This window comes from Equus asinus, chromosome 26, assembly GCF_041296235.1.
Source record: "Equus asinus isolate D_3611 breed Donkey chromosome 26, EquAss-T2T_v2, whole genome shotgun sequence".
NCBI classification, from domain to species: domain Eukaryota; kingdom Metazoa; phylum Chordata; class Mammalia; order Perissodactyla; family Equidae; genus Equus; species Equus asinus.
In genome coordinates, this window is record NC_091815.1 from 32,247,860 (window position 1) to 32,268,626 (window position 20,767).

A 20,767-nucleotide genomic window follows, 5' to 3' on the forward strand; every position below is an offset into this window, starting at 1 on the left:
TGAGGCAGAAAACGAGAATAATGGGGCAGTGCAGGGACGAACTAGTTGGCAGACAGCTGGGAAGAGACACGGGGACCCAGGGAAAGGATCCAGAAAGTCTTGCGCCCCTCGTTTTTCAAATGATCTCTCAGAACACCCAGAATTTCCCTCTTGGACAAGACAGCAGCCAAAGCTGGAGGGACACCAGTCAGACCTCAGGAAGAACTTCCCTGAGGTGTGGGGCCTTCTGGTCACAGGCAGGAGTGGGGCCTCCCCTCTCAATCGGCCCTAATTGCCAAGATGTCACGGAGGCGAGAGGAGGGGATTAGGCAGACTGTGCACCTCCCCCTCCAGCCAATGTCACCTCCTGGCGCCCAGTCGGGTCCCCCACCCGGGGCAGGATTACCCTCCCAGATCCAGGCCACGGCAAATGACATCACTCCCAGCCGGGGCTTAAAATCTCCCCATGTGAGGGGACCGGTTTCCTCCAGCCTCTGCCATCTGACGACTCAGTCCAGGACCTGGGCTCCATCCGTCCTTTCTGAAGGCGAGTGTCATGGGCAGGAGAGGCAGAGGGGACGGAGGAAGGGGCAGCGAGAGAGCCGAGAGGGTGGGCAGAAGTGGGTTCATTTGATTCGTGGCTGTGTTTTCCGTGTGTGGCGCGGGCTCCGATAAGAAGGAGTGTGCGATGTTTGTTGAATAACTATACGTGGAACAGAAGAAGGTCCATCCTGATGTGCGGGGAAACGGGCCAGCCTGTGGCTGCAGCAGGAGGGCATGAGGGTAGACAGCCGGGGGGACCAGCCCGCGGTGTGGGGGCACTGGAGGATTCGGGGGTGGCTTGTTGGTGAGGTGACATGATGGAGCTTTCTCGGCCTCCAGGGCAGGGGCTCCCACCCTTGTTCAAGACGGCCCCCTGGCACCTCTCTCTGCAGTATTTTCTTTAAAACTCTTAGCCCTGCGGGAAACTTTCTCTTCATTTGTTCGTTTATTTGCTTATTGCCTGTCTCCCCACTTGAGTGCCTGGCATGTGGTTGGGATGCCTCGATATTGGTTGAATAAATGTTGAATGACAGAAATAGGACCAGAGACTCACACAGAGGACCTGGGCTTTGTTTTTGTTTTTGTTTTTTGAGGAAGATTGGCCCTGAGTAACATCCGTGCCCATCTTCCTCTACTTTATATGTGGGATGCCTACCACAGCATGGCGTGCCAAGCGGTGCCATGTCTGCACCCGGGATCTGAACCAGCGAACCCCGGGCCCCCAGGGTGGAATGTGCTAACTTAAGCTTTGCCACCAGGCTGGCCCAAGGACTTGGGTTTCGAGGCTTCACCGAGAGGGAGGGAGGGTAGATGGGTGCCCAAGGAGGCTGGGAACATGGCCGTTTGAGCTTCACAGTGCTCGTGACTTGATTACTTGGGGACCTCACTGCCCCCATGTAATAGTGGGCACGTGCACCCTAGCTCCTTGTCCCACCAGGTGGCAGAGCCCGCGGGGGCTGCAGAGACCCCACAAAGGAGGGCGATGGATGTGGCTGAGCTGGGGGAATCTTGTCAAGGGCTGATGTGGGGCCTCGTGAGGCTGGGTTTAAAGCCTGCTTTTTTCCCACTGTGTGGCCTTGGGCCCTTCACATGACCTCTCTGAGCCTCAGTGTCTTCATCTGAGACAATGACAAGTTGCTGCTATGATCCAGTCCCATGAGCCGAGGGAAGCCCGTGTCACAAGCCTGGTCTGCAATGAGTGCAGGGGAGGGGGCTGGCCTCATCCTGCTTTGGGGGATCCCAGGTAGATTGTGGGAGTCAAGGGTGGGGCTCTGGGGCCCTAGAGATCCGGGTTCTATTCCTGACTGTGCCACTTGCCCCTTGTGTGACCGCGGGAATGGACAGAACCCCTCTCAGCCCCAGCTTCCTCCTCTGAGAAATGGACATCTGAGCTCCGGGGGGCCTGTGGGGAGCATCCTAAGGGGCCGTGCGGCTTGGTGGTCAGGACGGCAGAGGCTGCGGGGGCAGGTGCTGGCTCAGCCTTGGCTCTGCCGCTGACTGGTGGACAGGACCGGGGGCTCTACTTCTCTGAGCCTCGGTTTCCTGCTCTGTGAAGTGGGCATGGTAACAGGACCCACCTCATAGGGAATTTTCACTGGATTATTGCTCCCCGAGATCTTATTCCCAAGGCCCTGGGTGCAGTGTCTGAGCCCCTGGGAACCCCAGCTGCAGGCCTTAGGGTTATCAGCCTTCTGACCTGGGGCGGGCACCCTCCTCCCCACCTTTAGGCTCGGTTTCCCATCTGTAGAATGGGGTTATGTCCGCGACTGCCCACAGGGTGGGTGTGAGCCCTCAGACCTCACCAGTCGGAGCACCTGCTCAGGTGGGAATCTGGACCCAGTGGATGCTGGACACCAGGAGCCCTGAGCCCCAGACTCGTCCCACAGGGTGGTCCCCAGGGCAGGGACGTTGGTCTCTCCTGCCCCCTCCTCTGGGATCATGAAGCATCCTTACGTTGAGATTCACCCAGCAGGACGACGACAGGGTTGCTGTCAGGCTAGTTGTAAATTCTCGATGGAAGGTAGACATTGTAGCTGTTGTCTGTGCTCCTTGATTTCGGACACGTGAAGCCTTCGGCTGAGTGTCTGCAGAGGGAAGAAGTCCTGGAGGTCTGATATCATCAGCTGCCTGGTTTGTCGCCAAACCCAGAGAAAGGTTTCAATGGGTGTCCCATAATTTGTTTTTTGTTATTATTCTTTTGTGACATCTTGTGCACAAATCACTTACTGGATGTCTGAGGAATAGGCCACACCCTCAGTCTTGGAGGTCATGATCATTATCAGCTGCTTGATCTTGGGTGAGAACTCAGATTTCCTATCTGTGGGATGGGAGCATCCGAGGGAGAGAATTCTAGGCTTTCCTGGAAGGCCAGCTGCTTAGCAGGATCAAGGGGCCTGGATTCGATGGTGAACACAATGGAAGTGGACGCTTTTGTCCCAGGCCCTGCGAATTGTCCCTAACAGGGCAAGTTCACGCGTCTCTCTGTTTCCGCTCTGTGTGGAGGTTCTGATGAAACATCATCGCTCCTTGGATGATGGAGACGGAGAGGACAGAGGGAACCCAAGCCGTGGGGCTGGGAGAACAGGCCCTTCAGGAATTTTCCAGAGTTGGAGTCCCGGGTCCCTACCGCAGGCTGCATGTGATCCTGGGCAAGTCACTGAGCACGAGCCTGACGATGCTCTTATCTGTAAAACCGGAGCATAACAGGACTGTAGCGACATTCTGCGTAGAGAAGGCTTCTGTGCTAGTTATCTATGGCTGTGTAACATATTACCCTCAAACTTAGCATCTTAAAACTGTAAATGTTTATGATATTACACTGTTTCTGAGGGACAAGAGTCCGGGGGCAGCTCCACGGGATGCTTCTGGCTCAGGCTTTCTCATGCTTGCAGTCAGATGTTAACTGAGGTCGGAGAACCAGTTTTCATGGTGTCTTCCTCCCATGGCTGCTGGCAGGAGGCGTCTGGTCCTCGCCACACACAGACCTCTCCACAGGACTGCCCGAGCAGCCTCCTAACATGGCAGCTGGCTTTCCTTGGAGCAAGTGTGAGCCCTGGAAGCCACACTCTCGTGTCTGCAATATCCTATGGGTTGCACCCATCGGCCCTGCTCAGTGACAACATGAGGGTGGGAAAACCAGGATGAAGGTTATAGGCCACCACTGAGGAAGCCAGTTGATTCTTAGCATTTAAAGTTGTTGCTTTTGCTTCTGTTATTGTTATCAGCATGGAATCTTTCCATGACCTTCCTATGAAGTCCTATAATCTTAGTTATTTTCTCCCTTGATCACTCTGCTCCAGTCACACCGGACGCCTTGTTTCTGTTCCAACAAGACAGAACGTTCCAGCCTCCAGGTCTTTGCACCTGCCGTTCCCTCTGCCTGGAAGCTGGGCCCCACACCTTCCCTTGGCTGATACGGAGTCCCTTCACTTTGCAGCTCCACAGTCACCTCCTTCCAGAGAGGTCTTCCCTGGTCATTCATCTCAATTAGATGCCTCATCCTCACCCAAACCCCATCGCTCTCAGATTACCCCGTTTAATTTTCCTCGGACCTCTTGAAACTTGCTGAAAGCATTTTGATTTTCTAAGAAACTCTCTTTCCTCGTTCGCCATCCATTTCTCTGACTGGAACCTGGAAGTTCAACCCCATGAGAACAGAGAGGCTGTGTGTCTTATGTCTTGCCATATCCCTGGTTCCTAGAGCGCGCTGACTCTCAAAAAATATTTATTGAATGGACAGTGGAATCAATTGATAATAACTAGAGCTCTCGCTCTCAAGTGAGGGATGAGAGGGACGGGGAAGGGAGAGAAGGAAGGGGTGGGAGCTAAAGTAAATGGCATTCACTTTTTATTCATTTACTTATTTTTCAAGTATTTATTGGGGGTGCTGGGGACCCAACAGGGACTGGGGAGACAAAACAAGTAAACTTATAAATATGTCGTATTTAATGCACGTGATGTCCTGAAGAACAGGAGAGAGAAAGTGTGTGTGTGTGAAATGCAGTCCAGGGTGTGGGACGGCTCCCGGGAAGTGATGTTTGAGCTGTGACCTGGAGGAGGAGACGGGCGAGCTGCTGAGAGGGGGCTTCTGACGGGAGGCGCCATTCCTGGCCTGGGGAACAGCTAACGCCAGTTTCTGGAGGGGCTGACAGGTTTCCCGAGGCCACAGGAATGAGGGCAATAGGGAGCCCCCAGAAAGGTTCTCCTGTTTTTTTTTTTTTTTCTAGATCTTACTATTGTTCTTGTTTTTGAAAAGATAACACACACACACAGTTAAAAAATAATCCAGACTGTAAAAACAAGGTATGGATACAGCACACCTCCTCAGAGACAGCCAGTTTAACCATGTCTGGTGTCCTAAATGGAAATTTTCCGTGCATATACAAGTGTATATATAAATGCTTATATACATGTGTATAATGTATATTATATATTTTTAAAACAAGGTAGTGATTACATATATATAATATATGTTATATATTTATATATACTTACGTATTATATGAATGTATGTTACATATTATATAAATGTGTACACATTATTACATGTTACATATTATATTACATTAATATGTAACATGTAATATTTATATTATATAAATTATTTATTATATAATTATATTATATATATAATTTATAATATATATAAATTATTTATTATATAATTATATTACAAAATATATAAATTATATATTATATAAATATATTAAATTTATATTATATAAATACGTAACATATATTTATATATAATATAAAATATATATTAAACATATTTGTTATATAACATATATAAAATATGCATTATATTAAATATATTTCTGTTATATATTTATATATAATATATAAAGCATATATTATATAAATGTATATTTATATATAAAATACATTATATGCAAATATATTAAATATATATGTAATCACTACCTGGTTTTAAAAATTACAAATGGTAGCATGCTATGCACACTGCTTTGCACCGTAGTTTTTCCTTTGAATATATGCAATATGTATTGTATATGTACATATTATGTGATATGCATTATTTATAATGTGGTAATATATGATATCTAATACACATGTACGCACGCCACACACCTTTGTTGTCAAAGTGTGATTTAAAAATATTTAGGGCCAGCCCAGTGGTGCAGCGGTTAAGTGCACACGTTTCCCTTCGGCAGCCTGGGGTTTGCTGGTTCGGATCCCGGGTGTGGACATGGCACCGCTTGGCAAGCCATGCTGTGGCAGGCGTCCCACATATAAAGTAGAGGAAGATGGGCACGGATGTTAGCTCAGGGCCAGTCTTCCTCAGCAAAAAGAGGAGGATTGGCAGCAGATGTTAGCTCAGGGCTAATCTTCCTCAAAAAAAAATATATATATATATATATTTAAAAACCTGACTTTCAGACAAATATATAAAAAGCACAAGTCAAAGATTTATTTAAGCCATTAAATGAGGGGACCAGCTATTTCACAGGGGAGTTCAGAGGCTGCCCTGTGGCCGAGTGGTTAAGTTCACGTGCTCTGCTTTGGCGGCCGGAGTTCGCCAGTTCGGATGGTAGGCACGGACCTACACACCGCTCATCAGACCACGCTGTGGCGGCGTCCCACATAGAAGAATGAGAAGGACCTACAACCAGGATGCACGACTACGTACTGGGGGGCTTTGGGGAGGAAAAAAAAGGGGAGTTCAAGGAGCAGAGATTAATACCGCTGTTCAGGAAAAGTGAACTGAAAAAACTTTGCCAGGTTAGATGGGAAACTGGCTTAAGCCCTACAGGGTAACGAAACTATACCCTTTGAATTTAGTGGGATCATTGGCAATCAAACTTCTAGAAGTTACCATTTACTTTGTCAGAGTCTGAACCCTAATCAATAATGAATGATTAATCCAACAAAGGTACAGTCCTCTAAAAAATGAAATGATCCTTGGGTGGGTCTGTAGGGCAAGGCTCCAGGAGGACCTGAAAATGACAGGCTGTCATCTTTTTTGTCTTATTGCCAAGCTTAGGATAATTTTTCTTAACTATATACTAGAGATCTTTTAAAATTAATTCATAGAGAGCAGCCTCCTACTTTTTAATGACTGTATAGTATTCCCTTGTGTGGATGTGCCATAACCTACTTAATAGAACTTACTGAATTTACACAATTTACATAATTTGTTTAATATGCCTACTTTGGTGGACATATAGGCTGCTTCCACATTATGGTGATTATAAATGTGCTTCATTAAAAAAGAAACATCTTGTGGGCCAGCCCAGTGGTGTAGTGGTTAAGTTCACACACTCTGTTTTGGTGGCCCGGGGTTCCCCGGTTCGGATCCCAGGTGCAGACCACTTATCCAGCCATGCTGTGGCAGGCATCCCATATATAAAAAATAGAGGAAAATAGATGGGCTCAGGGCCAATCTTCCTCAAGAAAAAAATAGGAAAAAAGAAACATCTGCTTGCAAATAACAATGATCTCCAACGATTGCATAGGACTTACTATGTATCAGGTACTATTTTGAGCACCTGATGCACATTAATGCATTTAACCCTCACAACAACCCGAAGATGTAAATGCTGTTTTCATTCTCATTTTCTGATGAGGTTACTGAAGCACCGTGAAGGCGAATTACTGGGACAAAGAAAAGATGGCATTTTTCTTTGATAAACATTTCCAATTTGTTCTGATCCTCGCTACCCCTGACCTGACACGGGAGTGCTGGTTTCTCCACGCTGAGGCCAGCACTGGAGTCAACAAATCTCTTTTATCTTTGCCAACCTGATGGGTCAAAAATGGTCATGGAAGATCATCAGTCACTGTCTTTTTTTTTTTTTTTTTTTGGTGAGGAAGATTGGCCCTGAGCTAACATCTGTTGCCAATCTTCCTCTTTTTGCTTGAGGAAGATTGTCACCGAGCTAAAATCTATGCCAATCTTACTCTATTTTGTTTGTGGGATGCCGTCTCAGCATGGCTTGATGAGTGGTGTGTCGGTCCATGCCCAGGATCCCAACCCGTAAACCCTGGGCCACCGAAGCAGAGCGTGCAAATTTAACCACTACACCACCGGGCTGGCCTCTCACTGTCATTTAAATGTGACTCTCCCTTAGGGTGACCAACCATCCTGGTTTGTCTGAGCTCTTCCAGTTTTGGGGCTGAAAGTCCCATATCCCCAGAAACCTCTGCCCCAGGCAGACGGGGACAGCCAGTCACCCTACTCTGCCGGATTCTGCGTGAAGCTGAACATCTCTTCCAGGGTCATAGAAAGAAAAGATCTTGGAGAGGGAGTGACAGGATAAGATCTTTTAGATGACAGGGGAGGAAGAGGTGCTCCCATTTAGGATGCCCCTTACAGCTTCAGCTCTCTGCTTTACAGACAGATTCTCAAGGAAGCCTTGACAGCCTTAAGCACAGGGTCATTTTATAGGTGGGGAAACTGAGGCACAGAGAGGTGAGATAAATTGCCCGACGTCACATACCCAAGGAGAGACCGAGGCAGGATTTGAACCTGCGCCTGCCTGTCACGGCGTGATGAGTAATTGGGAGAGTTTGAGCATCACCCCCTCTTCTCTTACAGGCCCGCTGACCTGGGCCCCAGGGTCCCCGAAGATCATGATGGCGTATATGAACCCGGGGCCCCACTATTCTGTCAACGCCTTGGCCCTGAGTGCCCCCAGTGTGGATTTGATGCACCAGGCTGTGTCCTACCCGAGTGAGTACAATCCTTCTCCTCGCCACCCAGGCTGGCTCCCATCTGCTGGGGGCCTCTGGGGTCCCTCGCCCTCAGGAAGAAGATGCGCCCTTACAGGGATGACATTAGGGCCATACCCCAGCCTACATGGCCATCGGCCAGTGCAAAACGCTGCTCTGTGTCAGGGATGCGGGAAAGCAGACGGACATTCACAGACATTTTGGATAGCGCTTCCCTCTGGGGTGACAGGGGGACAGGCAATCTGGAAGGCAGACCCAGATGAAGTGTCATCTGTCAGGAGTGCACTATTTCTAAGAGAAGTGAGCCCTCAGTTTTTGGTGGCATTATTCTTTAGCTGTTATTTTTGCTTAAGTCGAACGTGATGGACCTGTCGCTTGGATAGGTTAGAAACGGTGAAATACCTTCAATGTCATGTTTCAACCGACCATGTCTTAGTGCATAAGAAATTTCGGGAAGGGGATGAAAAGCAAGCCCACACACCTCCTTATGGGGCTGAAGCTGGTTCTCCTCAGGGTGAGGCCTGAGCCCCATCGTGACAGGCAAAGAGGGACCCATTCCCCAGGGGAACGGAGTAAGGTCTAGAAGGTCAGGGAATAGGTGCACCCTTAGTTTTGGCAGATAAACACCCCGAAAAGGCTTCTCCATGCCCCATGCACCCTCAGGGCCTCACACCAGCAGAAGAAGAGAATAGGAGGCCCAGGTCACCCTGAGGGTCCCATTTTCCTGCCCCCACCCCAGGCGCCCCGAGAAAGCAACGGCGGGAACGGACCACCTTCACCCGGAGCCAACTGGAGGAGCTGGAAGCCCTGTTTGCCAAGACTCAGTACCCGGACGTGTACGCCCGCGAGGAGGTGGCTCTGAAGATCAATCTGCCTGAGTCCAGGGTTCAGGTGGGATGTTCTGGTCCTCAGGCCCCTCCTGGCCCTTCCTGGGACCCAGAGTGAAGGGAGGAGAGAGGGGTGACAGAGTAACAGCCAAAGTCATAAAGGGCCCTAATAACCCCTCACCCCCATTGTTTCACCGGCCTCCTCTCTTCCACTCCCACCCCTTCTCACTCCACTCCAGCCACACTGGCCCCTCCTTCTTCTTGTAACGTGCCCGCCAAGCCCACTCCTGCATCAGGACATTTGCACTTTCTGTTCCCTCTACCTGGAGCGTTCCCCATCCCCTTGTGCGGGTCAACCGGTCAAGCCACCTCGTCGGTCAATGAGATGCACACTGGCTGTCCCCCTTAAAGTTGCCATCTTCCCCCGTCTCAGCTCTACTGCTCCCCCACCCTGATCCGTAGGTTCTTCCATAGCATTTACCACCTTTAAAAATACAGTGTGTTTTACTTACTTGCTGTTTATTTGTAATCTGTCTCCTTCAACTGGAATGCCAGCTCTGCAGATGTATCCCCAAAGTGGTACAAGATGGCTAATGCGTGTTTATTAACTGATGGGATGGATGGATGGGTGGATGGATGGATGGATGGGTGGATGGATGGGTGGGTGGATGGATGGATGGATGGGTGGATGGATGGATGGGTGGGTGGATGATGGATGGGTGGATGGATGGATGGATGCGTTGATGGATGGATGGATGGGTGAATGGATGGATGGGTGGGTGGATGGATGGATGGGTGGATGGATGGATGGGTGGGTGGGTGGGTGGATGGATGGATGGGTGGATGGGTGGATGGGTGGATGGATGGATGGATGGATGGACGGACGGACGGGTGGGTGGATGGATGGATGGATGGATGGATGGATGGTTGGACGGATGGATGGATGAATGGATGGATGGATGGGTGGGTGGATGGATGGGTGGGTGGATGGATGGGTGGGTGGATGGATGGGTGGATGGATGGATGGATGGATGGATGGATGGATGGGTGGGTGGATGGACGGATGGATGGATGGACGGATGGGTGGGTGGGTGGATGGGTGGGTGGACGGATGGGTGGATGGATGGATGGATGGATGGATGGGTGGGTGGATGGATGGATGGATGGATGGATGGATGGACGGACGGACGGGTGGGTGGATGGATGGATGGATGGATGGATGGATGGTTGGACGGATGGATGGATGAATGGATGGATGGATGGGTGGGTGGATGGATGGATGGATGGGTGGGTGGATGGATGGTGGGTGGGTGGGTAGAGCGCCTTATCACTGATTACAAAGTGGAGAGGGGTGACCTTGGCTTGTCTCACTAATAAACATCATCATTCCTGGGCACCACGAGGGCTCTCCTGGGCCTCTTCCCTACTCACCTGCACGATTTTCCCTCTCAATCCCCAGGTTTGGTTCAAGAACCGCAGGGCTAAGTGCAGACAGCAGCGGCAGCAGCAGAAACAGCAGCAGCAGCCCCCAGGGGCACAAGCCAAAGCTCGTCCTGCCAAGAGGAAGGCAGGAGCATCCCCAAGACCCTCCACAGATGTCTGTCCAGACCCCCTGGGCATCTCAGATTCCTACAGCCCCCCTCTACCTGGCCCCTCGGGCTCCCCCACCACGGCAGTGGCCACCGTGTCCATTTGGAGTCCGGCCTCAGAGTCTCCTTTGCCCGAGGCCCAACGGGCTGGGCTTGTGGCCTCGGGGCCTTCTCTGACCTCAGCGCCCTATGCCATGACCTACGCCCCTGCCTCTGCTTTCTGCTCTTCCCCGTCAGCCTATGGGTCTCCAAGCTCCTATTTCAGTGGCCTGGATCCCTACCTCTCTCCCATGGTGCCCCAGTTGGGGGGCCCAGCTCTCAGCCCCCTTTCAGGCCCCTCCGTGGGACCCTCCCTGGCCCAGTCCCCCACCTCCCTGTCAGGCCAGAGCTATGGCGCCTACAGCCCTGTGGACAGCTTGGAATTCAAGGACCCCACAGGCACCTGGAAATTCACCTACAACCCCATGGATCCCCTGGACTACAAGGATCAGAGTGCCTGGAAGTTTCAGATCTTGTAGAAGCTACTCTCCACCTCTCTCCACCTCTTCTCTAAATCTGCCTCCTTGCAGCTTAGATCCTTGGATGGCGTCCTTGGGAAAGCAGCAGGAGCTAGCAATCCTTCCAAAGGTTGTGGCCTCTTTGGCTCCATGTGCATCTTAGCTCAACACAGTCCACCCCTTTTCCTCCCTGGGAGAGGGGCTCCCCCCCATCCTGGGGCAGCTCAACGGGTCCCACTAATTCTCTCAACCCAACACCATCTCACATGGATTCTCACTGGCGTCCTAGACCGTGAGCCCCAGACTCCAGAAACTGGTGCTGAGAATTCGCCCCGAGACGAAAATTAAACCAAGCTTGCAGTTGATTTGGGGGCAATGTTTAGGTTTGAATCTAGATGCCCTTGAACAAACAGGGAGGGAGGCTCGATTCCTTAACTTTCCATTTGGGACACTTCTTTAGCACGTGGCTAGAGATCCTTCTAGAAATTCCGAAGACAGACCTTAAGAGGCCCCGTTATGGAACCTTAGGCCAATCATACGGTTAAATTAAAAAAAATTCCCTGGCAATTTTACAGATTTCACAAATGTCAGGTTTACGTGGTAGGTTTAGGGAGCTGTTGGATATACATACATATATATATATTTTCCTCTTAGCTTCTTAAAGACGTTTCATCGTTTGATCACTCGTCCATCAGGACTTTGGCAATGGGCATATTTGGTAGGAGAATGGAAGGCAATTTGTCTGTTCCATGTCTACTTCTTTTTCCCTGGTTTTAGGATTTTCTGAAGGTGAATTTCACCCGAACGTTGGAGGAACGGTGGTTGTTGCACAGGGGCGGGTATTTCAAGGAGAAGAGGAGGCGGACAGGCCTTCCCATCTATAGATGTACAAGAGACGGGGGGGTCGAGGGAAGGATTTGGAGGAAGCCCCATATTTCAAACATCCATTCCCTCTTTTAGAAGGTTTGTTTTCAATTTCGATTGTGGGATCGGATAACATAACTTGGCCTGAGGAAGTTTTCCTGGGGCAACACCATATTCCTTTCAGTACAGTTACACCCACAGTGACGGAGACAAGCAATGTGAGAGTTTCAAGGATTCAGGCATTTTGCCACTCCTGGAAGATTGGTGCCTTGGCCCCTGCCTCTTCTGTCTAGATTCTCCCTTCATTTTCCACTGAAGGAGGCAGGAGACAGGAGCCTTTCGCTGGTGGGTTTCACAAGGCAAGGGGTGAAAGACAGCAGGGCGGGGAGGCGGTGGGATGCTGGCAGAAGATTAATGATGGGCTCTCCGAGGAAGAGGAAGAGATAATCAATAGCATTGGCCCATTTCCGTGGTGTAAATACTTCCACCCTGGCTGATTTCTAGCCGCCAATCTGAAGTCACCGAACTTGGAGTTGAGAATTGATGAGCGCTCATGAGCTGGTACGAGCTGGCCCTGGTGCAGCAGGGATGGCAGGTGAAGAGAGGCTGGGAGGCATCAGATGATTTTTCTGGGTCCAGGGTACAAGAGGTCCACACAGCCTAGACCTCTGAGGGGCACACTGTGATCACTGGAGTCCACAAAGATGGCTTACTCAACACACCGCTTGACCATCTCTCATGGGACTGAGTCGTGCTGGGCTCTGGGACATTAGACCCAGAAGTGGCTCAGAGTCCAGTGTGGGGCAGAAAGTATAAACAGAGGAGGATGGCATATGTCGGGGTGTGGGATGGGGGATCCAGACAAAAGTCTCAGGGGAGGGACAAGGAGGAGATGCCAGTGTGCTCTGGATCTGTGCAAAGGTTGGGACCAGAATCCTATGTCAATCATTCGTTCTGCAGAGACTCCCACGCTCCGTGCTGGAGGCTGCAGTCTGAGGAGTAAATGAGAACCTCTCCTTGCCCCGTGGACTTCCCCATTCACGGGGGAGGGTGTGTCTTGTGCAAACAATTCAAAGGCAGCTTGATAAGGGGATCGGGAGAGCTTGAAGGATGGATGTTCCAGAGAAGGATGGAAAATAATAGAGATTGAGGGCCACAGTCACGGGCCAATGAGGGTGAGACCTCAAGAGACCCCTTTGCCAGGATCTTCCAAGACTTCTCTAGCGAGGAGTAGACTCTGCTTGGGAGGTCCCAGCTTCCTTTTTCTGCGCCAGCCTCCTTGAACGCTGCTTCTTCCGCTGTCCATTGGGGGATGTTAAAGGTTCTCCTTCCTAAAGCCAGGAAGAGAGACAAGGAAAGTGCAGACAGAAAGGAGGAAGCAGGGGCCTCCCTCGTTCTGGGTCAGGCCCAGTGTCCTCTCCTTTCCTAGACCCTGGAACTCCAGGTCTCCCTTCTCTAGCCCCCAGCAGAGTGAAACTGATTAAACTGTTGAATCCTGTTTAAAGTCTGGGTGATTTTTTTATTTCCGTGGAGGGGCAGATGAGGGGAGATGGAAACAGGGACTGCTGTGTCCTTCCCCTCTCCCCTAGCTTCGTGCTCTGGGGGCGTGTGTCCATCCACGTGCCCCCTCTGTCTGGTCACCGTCTTTTCCTTGCTCTCTTCCAAAGCCAATTAAGCAGGGACTTGGGCTCCAGACGGCCAGCTCCCACCTGCTGTGACCTCACTGGCCCCCCCAGAGCCCCTCCTGCCTCAACGGCTCCCCGTCCCCACCTGGTCTTCTGCAGCTTCATCTTGCATCTCTCCCTTTCGCCTTCCATCTCTTCTTCCAGGGTCCCTTTCAGCTTTCCTCCATTCCTCTCTCATCTCTTCTTTCCTCTACCTCTTTCCTTTATTTTTTCTCCTGTCTCCCAGGTCGCCGTTTATTTTTGCTGGATTTTTATCTTTTTCTTTCTCCTTTTTCTCTTTTCCTTTGCCTCTGACTTTCTCTTTCCTCAACTCGAAGTCATCTTTCTCTGCTTCTGCTCCTCTCAATCTCTGGGTCTCAGGTTAAGGTTTGCGTGTGCGTGTGTGTGTGAGCCGGGGTGGGGGGTGGGGCGCCCAAATCCAGAACTGACAGGTCAGACAGACTTACTGTCAGAGCCTGGCTCAGCCATTCTGGTCATAGGACCTCGGGCAATTCACTTTTCCCAGCCTGGGTTTCCCTACCTGTAACATGCAGCATCAAGAAGACCTACACTGAGAAAATGAAATGAGATTATTATATTAAATACGGAGTCCCAAAGCCTGGTCTACATTGAGAGCCCAACAAACATTTATTTATTTTTGTGGTAAAATACACATCACATGAAATGGACCATTTTTACCATTTTAGAGTATGCAATGCGGCAGTGTTAAGTACATTCACAGGAGAAACCAGACACAAAAGACCACGTATTGTAGGACTCCATTTATGTGAAACGTCCAGAATAGGCAAATCCATAGAGACAGGAAGCTGATGAGTGGTTGGCAGGGGCTGGGAGCAGGGGGGATGGGAAGTGACTGTTTAGTGGGTACTGGGTACGGGGTTTCCATCTGGGGTGACAAAAAAGTTCTGGAACTAGATAGTGCCCTGGCAATTCCACTCCTAACTATATACCCCAAAGAACTGAAAACAAGTATTCAAACAAAAACTCGTGCATCCTGTTCATGGCAGCACTACTCACAGCAAGCAAAAGATGGAAACAACCCAAATGTCCATCATCTGGTGATGGATCAGCAAGATGTGGTGTAGCCAGACAATGGAATATTACTCAGCCACAAAAAGAAATGAAGCGCTGATCCGGGCTACTACATGGATAAACCTTGAAGACGTCATGCTAAATGTTTACCTGAACCTAATTTTTTTTTTACTGAACTTGTACTTGTGCTGTTCATGGCAGCTCGGTTCATAATGGCCCCAAACCGGAAACTAGCCAAATGTCCGTCAACAGGTGAACGGATAAACAGACTGGTACATCCAGACAATGGAATATTCCTCAGCGACACACAGAACAGCGTGGATGAATAGCATGAAAATGAGCGAAGGAACCCAGGCTCAAAGCAGTAAATACTGCCTGATTCCACTGATAGAAAATTCTAGAAAAGGTAAAATTAGAGCGACGGAAAGCAAATGGCAGGATTAGCAGGCAGGATTCACTGCAAAGGAACAAAAGGGAATCTTTTCGGGGCGCTAGAAATGTTCTGTATCTTGATGACGGTGGTGTTCCATGACTGTATACAATTGCGCAAACTCATCAAATTTACACTTAACATGAGTGGATTACCCCTCCACAAATCGGAAGGAAACGAAAAGCAAGAAAAATTTACTTAGCAGGTACAACTTGCCAGACATTGGTGAAAGCCAGTCCTGATGTTTAATTCTCAAAATAACCCACTAGAGAGATTGTATTATTATCAGAGAGATGCTGTTATTAGTTATCCCCACTTCACAGATGACAGAGCTGAGGCAGAGGGAGGTCAGGTCACTGGCCCAAGGTCCCATAGCTAGGAAGAAGTAGAATCGGGGTTTATATTCATCTTTCTGGGGTGTAGACCCTCTGGACCCTCCTGGCATTTTTCCCCTCCCCCCAGTTTTGGTCCTGCCTTTCACTTCTTTTTTTTTTATCTTCTGAGGAAGATTAGCCCTGAGCTAACATCTGCTGCCAATCCTCCTCTTTTTGCTGAGGAAGACTGGCCCTGAGCTAACATCGTGCCCATCTTCCTCTACTTTCTATGTGGGACGCCTGCCACAGCATGGCTTGACAAGGGGTGCCTAGGTCGGCACCCAGGATCCAAACTGGTGAACCCCGGGCCACCAAAGCAGAACGTTCGAATTTAACCGCTGTGCCACTGGCCGGCCCCCTGCCGTTCACTTCTGCTTCTCTCCTCCCCAGTTCTTCCTTCCTCCATCTCAGGCTCAGGTGTGAGTGTTTCTGTCCTCTCTCCATCTCTCCCCTCACCCCCATGTGTCTCCATCCTCCCGCCTCCCCCTCTTGATCTCAGAGCCCCTCCCTCGCTCTTTCCTCTGTCCCTGAACAGGACTAATTTAGCAAATGCTCCAATCCTCTTACCACGACGGTCCAGCCTCAGCAGAATGGCAGGGGAATTGGTGGGGATTAGCTTCAGACTCATGACCACGGGGGAGGGGACATTGTGGAGACAGCCGAGTTTTAACCAAGAGATGCCCTCCTCACTCCTTTCCCTTGCATGTGGAATCATGCCCGGGACACACAATAATTATAAAAATCACAGCTAAACTCTTTACTGAGCACTTACGATGTGCCAAGCACTGTTGGGCCCTTTCCTTGTATTCCTCCCTCATTGAATCTTCCTTACCACCTCATGGGGTAGAGGCCCTCCTCCGTCTCCCCTATTGTACGGATCAGGAGAGGTTAAAAAAAAAAATGGGATCCAGCCCCAGCCTTCCTGGTGTTTCTCAGGTTAAAGATGGAGACACAGAGGCTGGGAGATGGGAATGGGATGGCTCTGGGGCCACACAGTGTGCAAGGGAAACCCCTGTTTGGTGACTTCAAAGATAATACTTTCAGCCCCCCTCAAAGAATGGAGGAGATGAGAGAGAGAGAGAGGGAAATGAAGAGGGGGTGAAGACGGAGAGGAAAATGCATTCCGAGAAGGAGGAACGGAAAGCAGAGAGGGGAAGGAGATTAGGTAGGGAAAGACAAGACAAGAGAGATGTCAGGAGGGGAGTGCGTATGAGGCATTCATTCTTCCTTACGCATGTGATAGAATTCGCCAGTGAAACATATGGGCCTGCAGTTCTTTCGTAGGAAGGTTAATTATGTGTTTAATTTATTTGACAGATATAGAATTGTTCAAATTTTAAAATTTCTACTTGTGTCAGTTTCAAGAAGTTGTATTTCTCAAGGAGTTTGTCCGTTTCCTCTAAGTTGTCCAACTTATTGACATACGCTTGTTTATAATATTCTGATTTCCAGTTGATTTATCTGTAGCATTAAGAGATATATCAGACACCAGATAAGAAGACTGAAATCAACCATTTTGAGCATCATCTCAAGAAATCAGAACGGAGAGAAGTAATAAAGATGAGAGCAGAAATTAATAGAAATAAAATTGTACAATTAAAAAAACAACAAAGGCATAAGCTGTTTTGTTAAAGACGAATAAAGTCAATAGCTCTGGAAAATACTAACAAAGAGAGAGAGAGAGAAATTACCAATATCAAGAATGAAAAAGGCATTAATGATCATAAGAGGATATTATGAACAATTTCATGCCAAGAAATTTGAAAATTTAGATGACAAATTCCTAGCAAAACACAATTTTCCAAAGCAAGCACACACAAAAATAGAAAATCTGAACAGTCCTATTAAAGGAGAGTAATCCGTAATTAAAATTTTTCACGCGAAGAACACTCCATGCCCATTTGGCTTCACTGATAAATTCCACATAACAATTCAGAAATAAATTGCATTGATCTTAGGCAAACTTCTAGAGAATTGAAAGAGTGGGAGCACTTTTCATTTTATTTCATGAGGCCTGCATAACCTTGGTATCAAAAACCTGGCAAGAACACTAAAATAAAGGAACACTATAGGTCATGAACTCAGATATAAAAGTCTTAGACAAATATTATCAAACAGAGTGCAGCATATATCATGGAAGAATAATACATTGGATCAAGTTGATTATATTCCAGAAATGCAAGATTGGTTTAATAGTCAAAAAACAAGGAAGCTTATTTGCCACATTAATATAACAAGTAGATTGTATCATCTCAATACGCACAGGAGAAGCATTTGATAAAACTCAAAATCCATTTTTTTTTAAGGAAGACTGGCCCTGAGCTAACATCCACTGCCAATCCTCCTCTTTTTGCTGAGGAAGACTGGCCCTGAGCTAACATCCATGCCCGTCTTCCTCTACTTTATATGTGGGATGCCTACCACAGCATGGCTTTTGCCAAGCGGTGCCATGTCCACACCCGGGATCCGAACCGGCGAACCCTGGGCCGCTGAAGTGGAACATGAACACTTAACCACTGCACCACTGGGCTGGCCCCCTCAAAATCCATTTTTGATTAAAAATAACAAACTCTTAGAAATGAGGAAGAGAAGTGAATTCCTTAATTTGATAAAGGGTATCTGCAAAATAATCCTGTAGAAAACATTATGTTTAACGTTAAAATGTTGAAAGCTTTCTTTCTGTTCCTGGGAATGACACAGGAATATCTTGTCCTCACCACTTCTCTTCAACGCTGTACTAAGGTCTACGCAATCAAGAAAATAAAAATGAGGGGCCGGCCCAGTGGCGCAGCAGTTAGGTGTGCACGTTTCACTTTGGTGGCCCAGGATTTACAGGTTCAGATCCCGGGTGTGGACATGGCACCACTTGGCAAGCCATGCTGTGGCAGGCGTCCCACATAGAAAGTAGAGGAAGATGGGCACGGGTGTTAGCTCAGGGCCAGTCTTCCTCAGCAAAAAGAGGAGGATTGGCAGCAGATGTTAGCTCAGGGCTAATCTTCCTCAAATAAAATAAATAAATAAAAAGGAAATAAAAGTCATACTGATTTAGAAAGAAAGAAAGAAAACTATCACTGTTTACAGATGACATGATTGTTTGGGTGGAAAACCCAAAATAATTTATACATAATTGTTTAGAATTAATATGAGAGTTTCACCAGGTCATTGGAAACAAGTCAATATATCAAAAACTGACTATTTTTCTATATTCCAGCCACAAACCATTAGGAAACAAATTTTTTTAAATGGATACAATTTACGATAATAGCAAATACTTTGGGAAAAAACCTAACAAAATCTGTGTATGATCTCTACACAGAAAACTCTACAACACAACAGAAAAAAGATTAAAGTAGACCATAATGAATGGAAAATGTGTCCAACTTCATTGGTCACCAGGAAAATACAAAATAAAGCCACCATGATCTTCTGCTATGTATCCATCAGCATGGCTAAAATTCAAAGACTGACCATGCCAAGTTTTGGCGAAGATATGGAGTAACTGGGAGTATTAACTGGTAAAATCACTTTGGAAATCTATTAAGCATTATCTACTACGTTTGGGAAAATACTCCCTCTACGGCCCAGAAATTACACTCCTGGGAATATACCAACAAAAAATGCATAGTACATACATGTATCAGAATACAGTCACAAGAATGTTCACAGCGACATTGTTGGCAATAACACAACGCTGGAACCAACCCAAATGGACACAGAAAAGAGAGCAGATAAATTAATGGGGCTCTATCGTGCAGCGGAAAACCGCACAGACATCAGAATGCACAGACAGACTGTGGCTACAGGCAACAGGATGACCCTTGCAAATGATGATGAATGAAAGAAGGCCAAGAAAAAGGAGGACACCATTCTATGGTTCTCTGCATGTAAATTTCAAAAAAAACAGGCAAAACGAACCTGCAGCATCAGAGGGCAGGGTAGTGGTTATCTTTGTGGGGGCTGCGTGAGAGAACTTCAGTGTTGCTGAGAATAATCTGTGTCTCACTCTGGGAGGTGGACACAGGTGTGTTCACATTGTGATAACCCGTTGATTTGTGCATTTTTCTGAACCGATGTTGTCCTTCAATGAAACATTTCTTCTGTTTTCCTTTTTTTTCCGAAAAAAATTTTCCCTGCTGATGAGGTTGTAGTCCTTTTACCAGGGAGGACAAAAAGAGGCCCAGATAGGTCGGCCAAAGGGGAGACATTTTTCAGAGAAAACCTGAAGCACAGAGCCGTAGGTGGAAAAGGGGGCTATTTTCCATGGAGTCAACCTGAAGTTCGGATGAACTTGGGAAAAAGGATGCTTGTTCCCAGAAGGAAGAGAATGTGGTCCAGAGAGATTAGAAAAAAGGAACCAATTTTCTAAGAAGAGACTAGACTTTATTTTATTTAATATATGTTTGCATCATTAATAACTCTGCCCTATGGGGAGTTTGCAATGCGTGTCATGAAAATTCTCCCAGCCACCCAGTGTCCCTTCCAGGTGGCTGCCGGTCTCAGCTTCTTTTTGCGTGTCCTCTTAGATACGGGCTGTGCGTATGGGAGCGAAATTGTACCTACATCCTCTCTTCACATTTCTACACTTCTTTGCATCTCCATTTTGCTCCTGAATTTGGTTCAAGAAATCTCTGTTCTCAGAACCAGCTGGTATATAGATAGATAGATAGAGGGTTAGATAATGGAAAGATACGTGGATGGATGGATGGATGGATGGACAGAAGGACACATAAACTTAAAAAATATATAGGAATTTAGGAAATGGATATTTGGGGACAGAAGGGAAGATTTTGGAGGGCACAAAAGTAGAGAGAGAATTTATGTGAAATGGAGTGACAGAGTCACAAGATTCTTCTGAGGGATAGAGAACAGTGTCCTGTCCACCCAATTTGGAGAAGAGAGGGTGCAGGGTAGAGACAGTCTGACATGGCAGAGGGAGGGACTAACAGTAAGGGATGCAGTCAGCTGAGACAACAGTTAGTAAATATAAGGCACGTAGAATAAATAGTGGCTGGCACATAAGAAAAATGTCTTTGCATTTCTCTTTCTCTCTTCCTTGCTCTCTTTATCTTATATTTTTTTTGTGTTTGCCTCCATTTCTTGTGTCTGTCTGTCTTCCTATCTCTTTTGTTTTCTCTCTCTGTTTTCTGGGAATGCCCTCAGAGCTCCCCCCAGGCCTGGCACAATCCTGGCTCACCCCTCCATCCTCCTGCCCGTGCCTCGCCTGCCGCTTCCTGCCCCTGGAACAAGCCAGTGCC

The 20,767-nt window shown here is 48.0% G+C and overlaps 1 protein-coding gene across 1 annotated transcript; it reads left to right on the plus strand.

Annotated features, from left to right (window-relative positions):
- The first annotated feature begins 384 nt into the window (after nt 1-384).
- Nucleotides 385-13,489, plus strand: CRX (cone-rod homeobox). The gene is made up of 4 exons (XM_014863017.3): nt 385-526; nt 8,081-8,215; nt 8,954-9,105; nt 10,501-13,489. Exons 2-4 carry the CDS (start codon nt 8,116-8,118, stop codon nt 11,146-11,148), a joined length of 900 nt encoding a protein of 299 aa, XP_014718503.1. The 5' UTR covers nt 385-526; nt 8,081-8,115; the 3' UTR covers nt 11,149-13,489.
- The last annotated feature ends 7,278 nt before the right edge of the window (nt 13,490-20,767 follow it).